Source organism: Amyelois transitella, chromosome 18 (genome assembly GCF_032362555.1).
Source record: "Amyelois transitella isolate CPQ chromosome 18, ilAmyTran1.1, whole genome shotgun sequence".
NCBI lineage: Eukaryota > Metazoa > Arthropoda > Insecta > Lepidoptera > Pyralidae > Amyelois > Amyelois transitella.
The window spans coordinates 5,836,404-5,857,410 of NC_083521.1; the positions used below are offsets into that span (position 1 = coordinate 5,836,404).

The following is a 21,007-nucleotide window of genomic DNA, read 5'->3' on the forward strand; positions in this document are numbered from 1 at the left end:
TGGACCATAATTACTCTGTCAGAATAAATTAAAATAATAAATAATTTAAATTAAGAACTGTCTTCATTTACGACCTCCTTAGTTTTATAAATGTGTGTTATTTAAAGAGTGAGTGAGATTTCTCACCTCTACCTACCTCTTTGCGGATAAATAGACGTGATGGTAAGTCTTATTTAAAATTATGCAAGTAAAACGATATTAATTTGTAGTGGGTAAATACATGTTTAGACAATGGGGGTAAATGGTACATATTCTGTCGGCAACACCGTAGACAATGCTGCCAATTCAGAAGTCAGGGGACAACTTATGATGAACGGACTGTACTTAAGTAATCTGTCAACTTGTCAATTGTCTGACGTTTCATGTTGGCAGTTTTTCTGTCAAGACTTGGTGTTAAGTCAATGTCATCTCATGACTTTATCGTTTGTAATTTTGCCTCACGACACGAAACGAATCACGAAGTCGGCTGATTGACTGCTTGGCTTACTATATTTTTTCTAAGGAGACTGCATTCATTTTAAACAAAATAGGTAAATAATTTAGTTTCTATTATAAATTTTAATTTAGGCAAATAGAGGTAATGTCATGTCTATTATGTTATTGTTACCTACGGTATAAATTTTCCCAGTGCAAGATTCCAAGTGCAAACAGGTATTTTATTCTTAACACGTATCACTTTCTTTCTTTCTTTTTTGACAAACCACGATACTATACTCATATAGATACAGTTAAGATGAACAATCAAGAAACGAATTATCTAAAAAAAAACATTTTCTATCTTGCCGGGACGGTAATCAAACCCTGAAAGTTCAGATGGGAACCTGCGCCAAGGATCCGTGGTTCATTTTGTTCCGGGCTCTAATGACTTTTATACATTAAGTATAATGCCTAAGCTAGGTTTTCTTGCAATGATTTAAAAAATGCCATTTGAAATTGTATTGTTTACTATGGCTAGACTAGGGCGAAATGGCAAGTAAGTTTAAAGGTTGATAAATATCAGTAAAAAATATATTAAAATACTGGTTACCTACCAGTGTGTAGACTACAATCTGTAAACCATAACATACCTGATGCAAATGGATAAACATTTAAAAGAATAGGGTATTATAAGGTAGGTATATATTTTATGTGTTTTAAGATAAGAATCAAGTAAACACTTCCTACAATTTTTTTTTGTAAAGAAAACTGTAAAGTATCTGACTGAAGGTTGAAAGGTTAACAGCAGTGGCATTCATCTAAAAAATTTATAATATTCATTTCTGAAGCCAAACTTATTTGGTGTTCCTTACAAGAAGGTATAAATATTTTAGGTAGTAAATTGCAATAAAATATTTTTAAGCAATAAAAAAATAATTTAGTTTTGTTCTATTCTCAGTTTAATGTGCCTCACATAACAGAATATGAACTGAGAAAAGTCTACCAACTAGTACAAACCTGGGAATAGCCAGATAGGAAGGTATTTGTTGAAAAAGAAACAATAAAAGTATAGGTTGTGTTGCAAAACCTTACAAACCATGATGTAGTTTCACACAAAAAAGAAATAAAAGTTTTTTTTCTTCAGCTGTGTTATAATTTCCATTTAAAATATAGCAGAATCACAAAAGACTAATAAAATTTTCTTAAGGTTTTTATGTTCTCTTTACATGATAACTCTTAAAATTTAATATTTACATAATAAATTTATTTTTGTTGTGTTACATCAATTTACATACATTTGAATCTCATTTAAATATATTTAGTTAATTTTCTTTTTATTTCAGTGGTAAAGCAGCCACCATGGGATTTATATTTGGTTTTTTGAAGAGATTGATTAAATGTACATTATACTTTGTGATATTTGCAGCAATTATTGTCCTTATTCCAAATTTGCCTCCTTACACAAAGTTTACTAGCATAAAGTAAGTTAATTGAAAAGTCAGTTATTTTTTTTTAATGGCTACGTTTTTGTGTTTAATTTGATGAGGACTTGTTTTTAAAAGTACTTAATCATATTTATTTTTTAGATTAGAACCAACCCTGCCTCTGGTGGGTCCCCTTGCATTGAATAATGCATTAAATAATCCAGAAGTTCTATACAAGGGCAAACTTTTGGGACCGGAAGCATTCCATATTTACAATGGAGAGTTGTACACAAGTCTTGCTACAGGAGAAATTGTGAAAATAAGCCCAGGAGGTCATGTCACCTTCGTGACAAAAATAGGACAACCATGTGGTAATATATTTTAAATGATAGCATTGAACCAGTTGATTTCATATCACTTCAGATCAGAATGGTTGCAGTACAATATATAAGAACTACTTATATGTTAAGTGCTGGTTTTTGAGGTCAGAAAAAACATAGACACTTATGTTACCTGAATAGCCTTTTTAATTATTTTAATCATCTTCAATCCTTTTTTGTGCACTGCTTTTTTGATTATGGATTTTCCTTTTTATCTTGGTTGACTATAATATAAAATATTAGGATAAGTTCACCATTGTACATACCTATTTATACATATTAAGTTTTGTCATTTTTTATTTTTCTTTTTATGTTAAATATCCATATAACTAATTTATATAATCTTAAGATAAAAAAATGCACTTTGATCTATATTAAAGCTGTAATAGTTATAAGTGCATGTTTATAAAGTCCATCTAATAAGATAGTGCAACATTAGAAGAAACAATTACTGTGTATATGTATGCCAAAGTCTGTCTTGTAGTATTTTTATTCTGTGTGCTATTATTATGGCGAAACTGCTGAACTATAAACGCGGCTTTTATCTGGTTGATGTAATTTTAAATGTGCGTGTCTGTTCAGCGCTGTCCAAGCATGTGACACTGCAGTTGGTCTTAAATCTTATAGTATCCTTTCTTTTTTATGAGAATGTTTGCAAATAGATAAATTCTGTTCTGTAGTTCTGGCCAATTCAGTTACTATCTTTTATCAATTTATAAATATAATGAGTCAAGAAAAATCGAGCACCTGTACATTAAATATTTTTCCAAAAACTGTTTTGGACACGATCTTCACAGGTGGATTACATATAATTAAGAACATTGTCAAAAGTTTGTTTCGTCAAAATTGGTTCAAGGGAAAAAGTTGTGGTCAATTGAAAATTTACTTTGAGCACTGCTTTAAAACTGTTATACAGAGTTGTGTGTTTTTTTCAATTTGATATCATAGCACGCGATCTGTATAAAATTGGTACAAGGAATAGGATAGTGCAGAATTTACTGTAAGTCTACTATAGGATGATTGTAGTTTCCACAGGTTACGAGGGGAAAGTTAAAAAAAGTGAATTAAACAAAAAAAAGTATATTATAAAAAATCACACCTTTTTTATTAAAATATTTTACATTTGCAGCTAGCTTAACACAAGAACACATATGCGGTCGTCCTTTAGGCTTTGCAATAAATGAAAAAACGAATCAACTGTATATAGCTGATGCATACCATGGCATTTGGAAGGTTGACCTCAAAACCGACAAGAAGCAGCTGTTGGTGTCTCCCCGCGTGGCCATCGAAGGTCGATTACCCATGTTGTTTAACTCAATAGCTTTGGCCGACAACGGGGATTTCTATTGGACAGACTCCAGTAGTGACTTCCAGCTGAAAGATGGCGCTTATTCGGTTCTTACTGATCCGTCTGGAAGGTAATAAAATAACCTGATATTTATTTATTGTGTTTTAATATATGTAGACAGTCAAGCATCGAGGATAGTCTTATCTACACTTCTACATTAATATTATAAAGAGGAAAACTTTGTTTGTTTGTTTGGTTGTAATGAATAGGCACAAAAACTACTGGACCGATTTGAAAAATTCTTTCACCATTCGAAAGCTACATTATCCACGAGTAACATAGATTATATTTTATTTTGGAAAAAAATAGGGTTCCGTAATATATTTGGATTACGGAACCCTATCCCTACCCGGACACAAACTGAAAAAAATCAACCAATAAGTTACTTATTTTGCGTACGCTGCCTAAACTACAAAAGATAGAACCATAAAATGTTTTAATTAACTGTAGATCTTATAAATATCTACAAAAAAGTCCGCGACACACTATACCTATCTATGTCGAGTGAGGCACAACAACCACATTTTTTTTGGTCTACATTTAAACGCGTTTTTTTACTCATGCTATTAATCCTTATTAAAATAAATAATTTCATCAATAAGTACAGTTTATGTAGATAATATTTGGTCTTTGAATGATTAAAATTGGACGTTTGGTTTTGAAGTTGTGGTGAAATTAAAATATTACCATTTCTGCTGCACGGCCCTTTGCGAAGTGAGCAAGACTTAGTTAGCCGCTTTGCGGGCGGTCCTTTAGTTAGTTCTAATAGAGATGGATATATTTAGTATCGGCTGTGCATCCGTGCGAAGCCGGGGCGGGTCGCTAGTTTATAATATGTTTATGACAATAATTTTGAAATGTCTGTAATGTCGAAGTTTATAACAAAATACATATGAAATGTACAATTTTTTATGACGGGTTGTCTATCTGTACTTTTTTTATAAATACGAAAGTAACTCTGTCTGGCTGTTACGCTTTCACATCTAAAGCACTGAACCGATTTTTATCAAATTTGGTACAAAGATTAAGTTGACCCTAAGGAAGAACATAATAAGATATAACATAAGGCGGGGGTACAATCTAGTTATACATACAAGCCTGCCAAATACCTTTATTTCACATTAGCAAAACCGTGATTAACAACTTATTTATCTTAATCATTACATTTGATTTGTTTCAGATTATTCTATTATAATGCCGCCAAAAATGAAAGCAAAGTTTTATTGGATGATCTGTGGTTTGCAAATGGTGTGGCCATTTCTCCAGACAAACAGTTTGTGGTGGCATCGGAGACGTCGCGCTTCCGTATTATAAAATATTACATCAGCGGACCCAAGAAAGGAAAATCCGAAGTGTTCGCGGCTGGACTGCCAGGTATCAATAAATAGAGAGTTCTTCCCCCGGAGCATAGTACGCGTGACGCGGTTTTTTATCGCGCGAAAAACCATTAAGCCAAACAGCTGAATGTGGCCAATCAGTCATTTCAAGATTTGGCTGTGTATACCCTGCAAGGGATATAGACGTGAATATATGTATGTATGTATAAGAACTATACCGCTGTTTCCCTGTTTATTATGACAGCGATAGTTGTATGCGCGATAAAAACCGCGTCGAGCCTACGAGGGCTGTTTTAGGAATGAAAATAGTCGAGATATTTAGTAAAATAAACGTAAGACTTGGAACTATATCAGGCGCGATTTAATAAAAATCACTTAAACGATCACTACTTCTATGGAACAACTTCTTGATCATATAAACTTGAATGAGACCAACCAAACACATGACGCTAATCTGAAACGCGGACCAGATATCCACTATGAAGGTCTCTTCGAATGCCAGGTAGCTGTCTCGCGATTTCACCGCGCTATACAAATCCAGCATATGGCGCGCCTTCACCACGTGCTTCAGCGTCAGTTTCAGTGAGTCGACTATACGATCGACTTCGACGTAGTAAGCGTTACCATGTTCGTCAACCCCCTCCCACTCTAACACTTGCTCCTCTTTGTGCTCCCCGTCCCGCTCTTCCACAGCTACTTCAATTTCTTCCTCTTTTTTCTCCTTGTCTTCTATCATCACATACACAAACACGAGCTTGGAGTTCATCATACTGAAACTATTGTCCATGCAAAATACGTAATCACCGTCCACTTTTAAATCCCTGATGATTGAATTCTGCGCCTTTTTATAGTCGTGAACGATTTTCTCTCCGTTAGGGTCCAGTATTTCGAAGGTGATGTCCAAGTCGCCGTGCTGCCCGTCTAACACCTGATAGTAGGCCTCCATCATTTGGCCCGATTTTCCTTTCTCAAAGAAACACATTCTGGAGCCCGGTTCTATCCGAAAGTTAAGATCCGTCTCATGTATACTTTGTGCCGCGCATTTTGCATAAAATAATGAACTTATAATTAAAATTAACGCACGTCTTAACATTTTCATTGCGCTCAAATAGTATAGAATTTGTTCCACCAAGTGAAACATGCAGTGGAACATTATTTACACAGGTGTTTCAACTTACCTGCCCAAATAATTTTGTTGGCAGTAGGGTTTTAGAGTAGTTACAAACACAATCATAGCATAGCATTTTGCAATTTTAATTCAGTTGGCATACATACATACATAAAGTCACGTCTATATTCCTTGCAGAGTTGGTAGGTAAAGCCAACTGTCTTAAAAAGAATGAAAGGCCACGTTCAGTTGTATGGCTTAATTAATTCAGTTACTGTTGCGGGTCGAGGTGACAGTATAACCCTGACTAGGTACCTGCCTCCCCTAGCCTCCCCTTCACTTATAGGGAGTCCCGAATTCCGCTCCAGTAGAAGTCCGCCCCCCCCCGCTGGTATATGACGTCAACGGCTGCGGACGCGGCAGTGAGGCCAACAAAGAATCCTCGGATGGTAGGTTGTGTAGAAATGGGGTCATCAACCTCTTCCAAAAGCCTATGTCTAATTTCACTTGATTGTTAATAAAACTACTATACGTGGGGTCATTGACCTTACTCACTGAGTGTCTATTCACTATATGATCACTAAATATTGAGTCTCTCTCTCTAACTAAAGTCTATGTCACTTAATAATGTCTGAATTACTCACGGTTTAAAGGTTCAGTCACTGAAATCCAATAGCACTATCACTAATTGGAATACCTACTCACTATGTTCAAGTCTTATTAGAAACCACTAAACTAATTGAAGAATTAAAAAACGAAAACAATACACACAATTTGTCCGTCCACTAACCACGCACAACACCTTATACTAATTTCCTAACACTATTAAACTATTACACTAAGAGGTATTATTCCGACTTAATTTCTTGAAGACTTTTTCTTTCTTGAAGACTTTTTCTTCTTGAGGACTTTTTCTTTCTTGAGGTCTTCTTTTTCTTGATTTTTCACTTTAAACTGGAACAATTGCACTACGACGCCCTCTGCCGCCGATTTTACTATTGTAAGTCGGAGTAATACCTTAACGCGAACCTCAAATTTCGTGACGATTTCTGGTGTTGTGCATAGCTTCGCGTAGGCGATATTGATTAACTTTTCTCAATTTTACATGATATAAACATAATAATTTCCATTTTCCAAATAAACTTACAAAAATTCTCATCATATAAAATAATTTACAAATATCACAATTTCTTTCTCAAAGAGATTTTAACAAAAGTTTGTCTTCAACCTATGCTTTCATCAAAATTTCCTGTCAACTTTTAAATATTTCTCGAATATACAATATAAGATTCTAATAAATTCTAAGTTATACAAAAATACATATATCATACTTTCTTATTACAATACTTTCGTTTCTATAAACAATATACTTTTCGAGAAATTTACTTACATTTGTTGACATCAAAAAACATAATCCAATTATTGACCTTGTGTCCTTGACTTTTATGAAAATAGCGTTATCACTTATCTATGACGGTCTGCGTTATCGTTTATCAATTAGGTTTCATAAATAATAATAACAATATCTAAAATATGCCTCTAAAGTGCTCATTCGCTTTCTAGTGTACTATCTAATGCAATTGACCGTCGTAGTGGGGGTATTGTTTGATCTCGCTTCCTTTGTTCTATACAATACAATACTTAATGAGTGTGCTACAATATGACAATGTTTAATGAGTGTGCGCTATGTTAAATTTAATGTGTCGCTAACAAACTCTCCCTCGTGCTGCGCACAAACTCTTGAAGCGACATCAAACGTTTCTTATTCTACTTATGCTATTACATCTTTGCTATAATGTCCATGCACTTTTATTTCACTTTTACTTTCACTAAATTTCACTTTTGCTCTGCTTTGTTTTCACTATTCACTGGCACTATAAACAATAGACTAAATAATAGGAAACCGTGGATGACACCAGGTCTAATCAGATGTGTTAGGTGGAGAGACAAGTTGCACGCAAATCTTAGAAAGGACCCTAATAACATTTCTTTACAAATATCTTACAGAAGGTACAGGAATTATTGTAACCGATTACTACATAACATTAAAACAGATTACGAAAAATCAGAAATTCATAAACATAGGAACAATATAAAAAATACTTGGAATACTATTAGCCAAATATGTAATATCACCTCTAAATCTAAAACACCCCTTGAACTATTAAATATTGAAAATACTCCAATAGCCTCCGTAAATATAGTAAATGAACATTTTGCTGATACTGGAAAATCTCTTGCGAATAAAATATTGACTAGAATTGGCAAAACTGAGAATGAGTTAGTTGATAAACTTAGGAAGAGGTCTGGACCAATGAACTCCCTCACTCTCTTACCAACCGATGAGTATGAAATAAGAAAAATAATTAATTCTTTGAAAACCACCTCGTCAACTGGCTGGGATAGGGTGTCTTCTAAACTTATAAAAGACTGTGCGGACTATTTAGCGGAGCCAATAGCGTATCTATGCAATTTGTGTTTCTCAAAAGGTATCTTTCCTAAGGCGCTGAAGAAATCCATAGTCATACCTGTGTTCAAGTCAGGGAATAGAGATAGTGTCAATAATTATAGGCCGATTTCGCTTCTTCCAGTGATTGCCAAAATACTTGAAAAGGCTATTAACTCACGGCTAAAAAGTTTTCTTGACGCTAACAGTTTCTTTTCTTCAAATCAATATGGTTTCAGGGAGGGGTTGTCAACTTCTAATGCTATTGAAGATCTAGTTCATAATGTCACTTACAATTTAGATAAAAAGAACAAATGCTTAGGCGTATTCCTGGACTTTGCGAAGGCATTTGACACTGTCTCTATTCCTTTGCTATTACGAAAACTAGAATGCGCAGGTGTACGTGGGATTACGTTGGAATTATTTAAGTCTTACCTCTGTGACCGGACTCAATGCGTGAAAATAAATGGTGTGATCAGTGAATCTGTAAACATTAACTTTGGGGTACCGCAAGGTTCGGTGCTAGGGCCTACTCTATTTTTGGTATATTTAAACGATTTTAGTAAAATCGCCCTAAAGAATTCTGAAATAATATCCTTCGCTGATGACACTGTTCTCTTGTTTAATGCGCCTACTTGGAAGGAGGTCCACAAAGCGACTGAAGATGGTCTAAGGGTTGTCATGGAATGGCTTGATACCAACTTGCTTACACTTAACTGCGAAAAGACAAAATATATTACTTTTAGTATGAATGCTAGTGGACAACCGACTGGACTAAATATTAAATTACACACAGATACATGTATTAATAATGAGTTTTGTGATTGTTATAGTCTAATGTCAGTACCATATATTAAATACCTAGGTATAATGATTGACCGTAACTTAAACTGGAAACACCAAATTGAAGTACTCAGTAATAGGGTAAGAAAACTAATATGCATAGTTAAAAAAATAAGGCACATACGTGATTACGCCACAAACAAAATAGTTTATTATTCACTTTGTCAGTCCCTATTGGAGTACGGTATTACAGCCTGGGGAAGTGCCAATAAGACAAATCTTATTAAAATAGAACGGACGCAACGAGCAATAATTAAAATATTAAATTTTAAAAGATTTGACTATTCAACAACTGAACTTTATAAAGTGTTTCCAGTTTTAACCGTGCGTCAACTATTTGTAAAACAAGTCATTTTGAGACAACATAAGGTTCCACCTCCCAGTGTAATCTCACGCAGGCGGGTTGCTACTGTTTACATGGTCCCTCAATCCAGAACTAGATTTGCTCGTAACTGTTTCTCATATTTGGGTCCCTGGATATATAATAAAATAGGCAGCGTGGTTGCTCAAACTCTTAGGGATGAAACATTCAGGTCTTGCAAAAAACTGGTCACTAATTACTTATTAACGTTAGATTATCAAGCTACAGAAAATCTAACCAAACCGCGCATTTAGAATATATATGTGAATTGTGTATTGATATATGTTTATATATATATATATATATACTAAATTATACTTATTAATAAATATATATAATCTACAGTTATATGGTATAATTTTAGTAAACAATTACTAAATATTTATATAAGTAAATACTTTTATTTTATCAATGTACATATACTTAGTAAATATATTTTAATAGTTTATTGGTACAAAATATATTAACCAACTTGGTTACCTAGTAATAGAATTTGAACCATTAATTAAATTACATCACTATATCCTGTTGCTAAGTATATTCTTTATCTGACAATCTTGCGTATACTATTATTATCACCACATAAACCAATTTTAAATAGATCTGTTTTGTAAAGCGCCTATTAGCCGTACATGGGTCAATGTAAAATGGTCACTGCGGACGATGATAACTACTCTGCCGCAACACAGTTTTTACTAGTGCGGGGAGTAGCCGTCGATATCTGCTGTTACCAAACTTATTGCTTCTACCCTCAACATTATTCTAGGTCACGTTAAAAACAATAATATTTTTATAAGCTTCTGTTAGCGTACATTGTTTGTATTATTGTAAAATTATAAGATTGTTTATATCAAAACTTGATAATTAGTTAAGTTATGTTTGTAACAGCGGTATGTAAATGTTTTTGGCAATAAATATATTTTTATTTTTTATTTTCATACTATCACCACTAGCTTCGAAGCTGGCCGTCGCAGAATGCCACCACCGGTAGCCACATCAACGACTCTGGTCCGGTCGTCGGGGCCCGGCAGCGTGCGCACTACCCTCCCGCGAGGCCACGTGCCTCGCGGTAAGGCAGGATCCAGGACTGCTACGATGTCCCCACATCGGATGTCTCGGGTTGGCTGGCCGACGTTCCTCCGTGGCAGCAAGCCAGGAAGATATTCTTTCAGCCAGCGAGACCAGAAGTGGTCCGCTAGCCGCTGCGAAGTCTTCCACGAAGGTTTTCCGACAAGATCGGAATCGGAGAACGCGCCCAGCCTAGGCGCGCCGCAGGATCGCCCAATGAGGAAGTGGTTGGGCGTGAGTGACTCTGGATTGGTGTAGTCTTCCAGTTCGGTGAGAGGTCGAGAATTGATAATGTGCTCGACCTCAAGCAGAAGAGTGTGTAGCGTCTCTTCTGAAGGATTCTTCTCTTTGAGCACGGCCGTCAGCGAAGTCTTAACGGACCGTACCAGTCTCTCCCACGCTCCTCCCATGTTCGGAGCACCAGGCGGTATGAATTTCCACCTGACGCCAATGTTGTCCGCGGCTGCCTCTACCTCTTCTTTCTTCAATGCTTCTACAGCTTCTTTCAATTCTCTGTTGGCACCCACAAAATTAGTACCATTGTCACTATAGATTACTTTTGGCATACCTCTTCTCGCGGCGAATCTTCTCAGGGCCATGATCATGGAGTCGGTTGACAGCGATGTAGCCAACTCTACGTGCACTGCTCTGGTTGTGAGACAGGTGAACAGTGCGCCCCATCGTTTTTCATGTCTTCTCCCAATGGTAATGGTCATCGGTCCGAAGTAATCTACAGCTGTGCAAGTGAACGGGTGACTGTTGTGAGACAGTCTTTCTGGAGGCAGATCTCCCATCGGTATAGTCGTCGGCATGGACTTTCTTACTTTGCACCATTGACAGAGGTGCGCGATTGATCGTACTGCTGCTCTTATTCCCACGATCCAGTATCTTTGTCTTAATTCGTTGATGACAGTAGCGTGGTTTCCGTGATGGAACACATTGTGGTAATGTTGGATAAGCAGTCGTGTTATCCAATCCCGTTTATCTAATACTATCGGGTTCTTTTCTTGTTGTGTTCCTTCGACGGCGTTAATTCTTCCTTTCAATCGAAGTATCCCGTCGATTTCGACTATATCTAAATTATGCAGCTTCTGACTTTTCGTTAAATGTTGACCTTTTCTCAACGTAGCTATTTCGGCTTTGAAACTTTCGTCTTGACTTCGTCGCATCAATAGTTCCTCTGCTTTCGCTAATTGATGCGTTTCCAACGGAATAAAGAGTTTTTGTTGCTCTTTTGAAATCTTTTTTAGAACAATTGGAGTCTTCTTCCTTTTCCTGTTCTTCCTCCATGGTTCATCTTTCTTAGTCGCGTTGACTTTCTCTTTTTCATGCTTATTATTTCTTAATATCTCGATGAATTGAACCACTCTTGCCGTGGACCTTAGGAGTCTATTCCAACTTGAAAATCTTTTCGGATCTGGCGTAGAAAACTCTTTCTGTCTCGTTGTTGCTACTTTTTCAATCTTCTTGTCCTCTTCGTGCGGTTCTCTCTTGATTTCTTTCGGCTTCGGCCAATGTTCCTCAGATTGTTTTAAGAATTCAGGCCCTTCAAACCATCTGTGTCTTTCGTTGAAGTTTTCGGGCACATCCCTGGTTGCATCGTCAGCCGGGTTTTGGTTTGTCGGTACCCATCTCCAATCTTGTGGTTTCGAAAGTTCTTCGATTTCGGCCAAGCGATGTGCCACGAACGTCTTAAATGTCCTCGGGTCTGATTTGATCCATGAAAGAACCGTCGTTGAGTCTGTCCAAAAAGTCTTTTTCACTACCGTCAGATCCATTTCTTTTTCAATTGCGCGCGCTAGTCTGCAACCTAACAATGCTGCTTGAAGTTCCAGTCTTGGAACGGATATCGGTTTTAGAGGAGTTACCCTGTTCTTTGCTGCGATCAACGAGGTTTTCGTATCTTCTTCCATCGTTTTCCAATATGCTGAGGCTGCATAGGACGTTTCGCTTGCATCCGTGAAGACGTGTAGCTCTCCCTCGGTGTGGTGAGGAGAGATGCATCGTGGTATTGTGAGCTCTTCTATTGTCTTCATGTGTTGTAGGTATTTACGCCATTCGTCTTCTTCTGATGCCAAAATCTCGGTGTCCCATCCAACTCCGCTTCTCCAGATATTCTGCATTAGTTTCTTACCTTGAATAAGAACTGGAGCTATTAATCCCAAGGGATCAAATGTTGACATGATTGCGCTGACCACTTGTCTTTTCGTAGGGGTCTTTTCTCCTCGTAAAATTTCCCTTGGTACGTTTCTCATAGCTACCCGAAATGAGAAGCAGTCTTCTTGCACTTTCCATTTCATTCCGAGCGTTTTCTCTTCTTGCTGACCAAGTCCTAATTCCTTTTCCAGACTATTGTCTCCGTTGATCCTTTTCAATACGTTAGGACGGTTGGATGCCCATCCTCTTAAATGGAAACTTGCTTTCTTATGTATTTCGTCGACTGTCGTGGCGACTTCTACCGCATGTTCTTCTTCCCAAAAACTTTGTAGATAATCGTCCATGTAATGATTCTTTTCTATCGCTTTGATGGCCTCATGGTGCCCTTGTCCGTTGTCTTTCGCGTTTTTGTTTTTCACAAATATTGCTGTACTGGGTGATGAGGCCGCTCCGAATATCACAGTTTTAAGACGATACTCCTTCATTGGTCCTGTCCTGTCGCCTCCTCTCCATAAGAATCGCAAACTATCTCTGTCGTCTTCTCTCATAAGGATTTGCAGGAACATCTCTTTAATGTCAGCTACGACTGCTATAGGACCTTGACGAAAGCGTATTAACACACCCCATAATGATTGTAGCAGATCCGGTCCAGATAAGAGCGCGTCGTTCAGACACTTCCCATTGGATCTTGCTGCTGCATCAAATACTATCCTTCTTTTCTTTTTCGTTGGGTGAGTGACGGCGAAGTGCGGTAAGTATCACAATCTCGTGGATGTACTATGTTTCGGAGCTTCTTCTGCGTAGTCTGAATCCAATAAATGTTGTATCTGTTTCTCGTAGTCGGCTTTCAATTCAGGATCTTTATCCAACTTTTTCTCTAAGTTTCTCATTCTGCTTTCCGCAGTTGATCGATTGTCTGGAAGAGTTTCGTCTTCCGCTTTCCAGATTAATCCCGCTTCGTATTTATCGACAGCAACTTTTCGCACGACTTCTTCCAATTTCTTTGTTGCTCTCTCTTCAATGTCAGACGATGGCTTCCTTTCAGTGACACCTAGTGCTTCTATTGCGAAGTGTTCTTTAATTATGGCATCCAAATTGTCGTCTTGACTTTTCAGATGCGCACATCTCATAAACTGTACTTGTTTCGTTATCCCACCATCGCAACCGTGTAATACCCATCCCAGCTTCGTGAATGAAGCAACGGGTTCGTCCTTCTTGCGTTTCCTAGTGTGTCTCGATACGATCAGTTCCCAATTGTCCTGACCTATTAACATTTTCGGAGGCATGTCTTCGTAACATATTTTGTCGATAAGAGGCTTCAGGTGTGGACAGGCTTCCAATCTCGCCCTATCCACTGTTTGCGGTGACAACTGGATTTCTTTAATTGTTCTCACGTTATTTATGTTCATTTTCTTCCGTTGGTGGACGCCTTTAATCTTCAAATTGATTCTTTCAGAATCCGTGTTTCTTATTGTATTTCCACCAACTGTTTCTAGAGCAAGGATTTCTTTCGGTCCTGTTGCTCCTATTTCTTTTGCTGTAGCTTCGTCCAGCAATGTGACTGTCGAACCTTCATCCAGAAGTGCTAATACTTTCACAGATTTCGTTGGCCCGTATAGCAGTACGGGCATTATTTTCAATAGCGCTTGTGGTGTTTTCAAAGTGTTGACAGTTCCAGTAACACTAGCTTCTTCTTTCCTCTTTTCATCTGTACTGTTTTCTTTCTTATATTCCTTATGAAGAAGCGCATGGTGTAATCTCTTACATTGTCGGCAGGGTCTAGACCTGCAATCATCTTTTCGATGTCGTCCTCTTAGGCAATTGAAGCAAACTTTTAACTTTTTTACCATTTCCCACCTTTCGTCGATACTTGCGTTTTTCAATTCTTTGCATTCCGAAAAATAGTGATCTCCTTTGCATTGAATACATTGAATTCCCCTTCTCATGGGTTGTTCAACTGCTACGTGTGCTGACTGCCTCTTTGGTTGTATCACTTTCTTCTTTTCGTTTGATAGCAGCACAACACTTCTATCGGCTTCTTTGTTCAGGAAGTTGGCTAATATTTCGAGATCAGGTTCATCTTCGTCGTATTGTGCGATATAATCGCACCATCTAAATTGAATAAACGCTGGTAATTTTTCCGTGATTTGTTTCACTATTTCCGGTGAGTGTAGGTACTTGTTTTTCTTTAACCCTTTGATACTTGTCACACTATTGTTGACTTTACATGAGAATGCACTAAGTTCTTGTACATTTTCACTTACACGAGGAAGCGCCCTTAATTTATCTAATTCGGCTGTGACTAATAAGTCCGCTCTACCGAATCTTCTCCTTAATGCTTCCATGACGTCATTGGGTTGAGAATCCGAATATAATATATTTTTCACTGCTTCTCTTGCTTGTCCCACGATGCTTTTTTCTTAGTCGAGCCATATTCTGAACTGCCGAAAACATAGTAGATGTTTCGGTGTATACTGTTAGGAAAGCTAGCCATTCTGCACTATCTCCATTGAATGTTGGTAACTCAAACATGTACTTCGGTGGCAACGGTTTGTGTTTCGAAGTAGCTTTTTCGAATGCCGCTGCTATAGCTGAAGCGAGGTTGTTCACTGGTAGATCTTCATTTCTGTTGAATGGAACTTCCATACATGACGCGTTGTCTTGTGTGCCAGCCATCCAACTTCGTACACGATCCGCCCTGTCCTCTGGTTCCTCTAGGTCGGAATCAGATTCTTCCTCAAGAAGTTTCGCCTCTGCTTCCCTTTTCGCGGTTTCTGCTTTTATTTGTTCTAATTTGAGTTCCGCAATTTCTTTTTCCAATTGAAGTTTCCTTCTTGTTTTCACTGACTTGCTTGTTCCTGCTCTCTTGCTCCTAGATGGGGAGCGCGTTGTCTGCGTAGGCTCGCTATCTCTCGGTTCCATTGGAACTAATGTCATCGTGCTTCCCGGTAGTGCTTGTTCTCGCGTTCCAGTTTGCATGCTTGTGTTTGTGGAGTCCTCAGTTCCACTTGTAGTTCCTCGACTTGTAGGAGTTCTATGTGTTGTGCCTGTTTCCTCACTTGTTGTAGTAGGTGGACGTAATGGTTCCATTTTGCCTTTCTGGCTTCTCGTTACTGGCATTTTGAAAGGTATTGAAGATCCGGCTCGAAGGACCACGCCTTTGTTGCGGGTCGAGGTGACAGTATAACCCTGACTAGGTACCTGCCTCCCCTAGCCTCCCCTTCACTTATAGGGAGTCCCGAATTCCGCTCCAGTAGAAGTCCGCCCCCCCCCCGCTGGTATATGACGTCAACGGCTGCGGACGCGGCAGTGAGGCCAACAAAGAATCCTCGGATGGTAGGTTGTGTAGAAATGGGGTCATCAACCTCTTCCAAAAGCCTATGTCTAATTTCACTTGATTGTTAATAAAACTACTATACGTGGGGTCATTGACCTTACTCACCGAGTGTCTATTCACTATATGATCACTAAATATTGAGTCTCTCTCTCTAACTAAAGTCTATGTCACTTAATAATGTCTGAATTACTCACGGTTTAAAGGTTCAGTCACTGAAATCCAATAGCACTATCACTAATTGGAATACCTACTCACTATGTTCAAGTCTTATTAGAAACCACTAAACTAATTGAAGAATTAAAAAACGAAAACAATACACACAATTTGTCCGTCCACTAACCACGCACAACACCTTATACTAATTTCCTAACACTATTAAACTATTACACTAAGAGGTATTATTCCGACTTAATTTCTTGAAGACTTTTTCTTTCTTGAAGACTTTTTCTTTCTTGAGGTCTTCTTTTTCTTGATTTTTCACTTTAAACTGGAACAATTGCACTACGACGCCCTCTGCCGCCGATTTTACTATTGTAAGTCGGAGTAATACCTTAACGCGAACCTCAAATTTCGTGACGATTTCTGGTGTTGTGCATAGCTTCGCTTAGGCGATATTTATTAACTTTTCTCAATTTTACATGATATAAACATAATAATTTCCATTTTCCAAATAAACTTACAAAAATTCTCATCATATAAAATAATTTACAAATATCACAATTTCTTTCTCAAAGAGATTTTAACAAAAGTTTGTCTTCAACCTATGCTTTCATCAAAATTTCCTGTCAACTTTTAAATATTTCTCGAATATACAATATAAGATTCTAATAAATTCTAAGTTATACAAAAATACATATATCATACTTTCTTATTACAATACTTTCGTTTCTATAAACAATATACTTTTCGAGAAATTTACTTACATTTGTTGACATCAAAAAACATAATCCAATTATTGACCTTGTGTCCTTGACTTTTATGAAAATAGCGTTATCACTTATCTATGACGGTCTGCGTTATCGTTTATCAATTAGGTTTCATAAATAATAATAACAATATCTAAAATATGCCTCTAAAGTGCTCATTCGCTTTCTAGTGTACTATCTAATGCAATTGACCGTCGTAGTGGGGGTATTGTTTGATCTCGCTTCCTTTGTTCTATACAATACAATACTTAATGAGTGTGCTACAATATGACAATGTTTAATGAGTGTGCGCTATGTTAAATTTAATGTGTCGCTAACAGTTACCATATTTTGAAATTTGGTGACACATGTATTTAATTCTTTTGACAGGCACTCCAGACAACATACAAGTGCTTCCCGACGGGTCCGGCTTCCTAGTGGCCTTGTACAGTACATTCGACGACGAGCACCCGCTGGTGAGCCGGCCGATCTCCCAGATCCCTGTGGTGAGGAAGTTCCTCGTCCGCCTTCAGCACCTCATTGAGATACCCTTCGCCTTCCTCAACAAACAATCCCCTCACATCGTCTTTGAAGAAATAGTTTACCATGTAAGTAATAATTTATGTACTTATAATGAAGAATATAATATACATTCGAAATAAGGCGACGAAGGGATAGGCTTATAAACTTTGGATACTTCTTTTAGGCGACAGGCTAGCAACCTTTCACTATTTGAATCTCAATTCTATCATTAAGCCAAACAGCTGAATGTGCCTATCAGTCTTTTTAAGACTGTTGGCTCTGTCTACCCCGCAAGGGTTATAGACGTGATTATATGTATGTTACATACATTACATAAGTGAACTTTTCTACACACTTTCTTTTTTATATTCTTCATATTCTGCGAGAATGTTGCATTAATGGAAAAAAAATATTTTCAGCTTGGTCACTTCAAAAGCATTGGCGGATTATTATGGGACAGGTCAGGGTTACTGCAGCTAGATTGGAATGGCAACGTGGTGGCAGCGTATTACAGCGAAAACGAGAAAGTACCTCATATTAGTGATGCCGTTGTATTCAAAGACAAACTATACTTGGGCGCTCCTCATAAACAGGATTTCATTGCCGCCGTGCCCGTTCCGCCGCTGTTGAAAAAAGCTTTCGCTTCGGCAGACAAACAAGTTCCTAAACCGAAAGTAGCGCCAACAACTCAGCAAGCTAAAGTAGATCCACCAAAACCAAAAGTAGAAAAGGTAGTTAAAGAGCAACCAAAAGCACAAGAACTCCCTAAACCAAAGCCAACGCCCACGCCGAAACCAACACAAGCCCCTACTACGCCCAAGCCGGTCGAAAAGAAACCGGTAACTTCAACCACAACCGCACCAAAGGCAACTCCCCCACCACCTAAAGTACAACCTAAGCCAGCCGAAGCAAAACCGGCAGCGGCTAAACAGCCGGAACCCAAACCCCTCACACCAGCGCCAAACAAGCCCAAGGCTGAAGCACCTACGCATCAGCGCAAAGCAGAGCCAAAAAAACCTGAAATAGTGATACAAAAGCCTGTAAACGTAGATCCTAAACCCGATAAAGGCAAACCGGCGCCTCAACAAATCCCAATAAAAGAAGACATTCCATCTGATACAGCTAAGCCCAGTAAGGAAACTTTGAAAGTAATCACCAAAGGTGGGCCGACAGAGATTCCCAATCCTGGAGTGTAAAATATCAATGTATGGTTGTGTATTAGAATGTGAGACTTTAAAAAAAATGAACAAAAATATTTAAGAATACTTTTTAAAATAACTCATTAATTCTGTATGACTATTATCTCTTATTTTTAAAACATTTGTGTGTATGATTCTCCTCCCTGTGTCCATGATGTGTAAGGTCATTATGTTGTATCAAGATTTGTCAAGAGTTTGTTTATTGCAATATTTGTATAATACACTTCTTCATAAGAAGTTATCGCTATGCAATCTTCCAAATCCACTTGATAGCAAATAATTAACGCTTTAAAAAAATTTTGCAATCTAAACTTTATTGAGGCGCAGTTTTTATTTTATAAATCACTATCTTAAACCTCCTTTAGTCATTCCAATTTATAACATTCCCTTTCGACGAATAACTTATACATACGTTTTAAGTATTGAATCTTGGATAAGGCTGTATTTTCTAATGTTACTTATTATAATTTCCCATTTAATATATTGATCAATGTTGTTACAATTTTTATATGAATGTTGATTGATCTCTCTAAAATTTTCACTTGTAATGTTTTATTATGTTTACAGTTTGTTAGTTACCAGCCAAGTGCAATATTTTAATATCAACATTTTTTATTTCCAAAGTTGGTCTACTTTTTATAACTGAGTACCAGCAATTTACATATTCGCCAGAAAATTTGACATAACGCATTATGTATGGTGGTACATGTAGACCTTGTAGTACGAGATCCGGCTGCAAAATCACTACGTTCATCGCGTAGTTAATCAAACTCACATTTTAACATACATTTATGAATAGGATAAATACATAGATAATAGGGTGCCAGTCAATAAGTGGCCGCAAGTAATTTTAATTAAATTAATGTTAATTAATTTTCCAAAAAAAATTTCGTTCACTTGTTTTTTAAATAAAATATCATCCACATCATAGAAATGTATGTAAAGAATTCGAAAATCAATGGGTGCCGTTACACACTCGGCCGCAACTACTACGCAGCCAGGTGTAAACAGGTAATATTTTGGTCTATTTATACGTTCATGTCGTACACGCATGTTTTTTATATCAAATTAAAGCTAATTTATTTTTAAATATGATGATATATCGCTGCCTGTGAATAAATGGCCGCAAATTAGGGTTGCTAGCTGTTAAAAACTCGAGGTATCCGAGATAAAGTGAAAGAGAGTTAGCGCGTAACGCCACTTGTTAGACAAGGATGGCGAGTACCAGCTGTGCGAGTATTTGAAGCCATTGCGCACGCGTATAGATAGGGTTCTCAACAGTGCAGCTAAATTATTCTTATATGCTAACCTTCTTTTTGAGCTCGTTATACACAACGTTGTTGATATCATTTATTTATTGAACTTGAAAGTGTTATTACGTTGATAAAAGTAATATTAACATTTTAGAAAAATGAAAAAGTGTTTTTTGTGTAGTAAAACTCAAAATGTAACGAGCTCAAAAAGAAGGTTAGCATATAAAAATAATTTAGCTGCACTGTTGAGAACCCTATCTATACGCGTGCGCAATGGCTTCAAATACTCGCACAGCTGGTACTCGCCATCCTTGTCTAACAAGTGGCGTTACGCGCTAACTCTCTTTCACTTTATCTCGGATACCTCGAGTTTTTAACAGCTAGCAACCCTAATTTGCGGCCATTTATTCACAGGCAGCGATATATCATCATATTTAAAAAAAAATTAGCTTTAATTTGATATAAAAAACATGCGTGTACGACATGAACGTATAAATAGACCAAAATATTACCTGTTTACACCTGGCTGCGTCGTAGTTGCGGCCGAGTGTGTAACGGCACCCATTGATTTTCGAATTCTTTACGTACATTTCTATGATGTGGATGATATTTTATTTAAAAAACAAGTGAACGAAATTTTTTTTGGAAAATTAATTAACATTAATTTAATTAAAATTACTTGCGGCCACTTATTGACTGGCACCCTATTATCTATGTATTATCCTATTCATAAATGTATGTTAAAATGTGAGTTTGATTAACTACGCGATGAACGTAGTGATTTTGCAGCCGGATCTTAGACTATTGTAATAGTTTATTTGTAGTAAAATGTTAAAAGTACACAACATAAAAGATCTTTATTATTATATTGTAAAATTCTTTTATTAAACAAAAAGCAATAT

At 37.2% G+C, this 21,007-nt stretch overlaps 2 protein-coding genes across 2 annotated transcripts; one reads left to right on the top strand and one right to left on the bottom strand.

Annotated features, from left to right (window-relative positions):
- Positions 1–372: 372 nt before the first annotated feature.
- On the top strand, positions 373–18,971 carry LOC106130245 (adipocyte plasma membrane-associated protein Hemomucin). Its single transcript, XM_060949134.1, has 7 exons — positions 373–530; positions 1,761–1,898; positions 2,004–2,212; positions 3,351–3,639; positions 4,750–4,943; positions 17,522–17,739; positions 18,073–18,971. Exons 2-7 carry the CDS (start codon positions 1,777–1,779, stop codon positions 18,847–18,849), a joined length of 1,809 nt encoding a protein of 602 aa, XP_060805117.1. The 5' UTR covers positions 373–530; positions 1,761–1,776; the 3' UTR covers positions 18,850–18,971.
- LOC106130254 (transmembrane emp24 domain-containing protein 1-like) lies at positions 3,286–6,114 on the bottom strand. Its single transcript, XM_060949136.1, has one exon. It carries the CDS (start codon positions 6,057–6,059, stop codon positions 5,268–5,270), a length of 792 nt encoding a protein of 263 aa, XP_060805119.1. The 5' UTR covers positions 6,060–6,114; the 3' UTR covers positions 3,286–5,267.
- Positions 18,972–21,007: the final 2,036 nt, after the last annotated feature.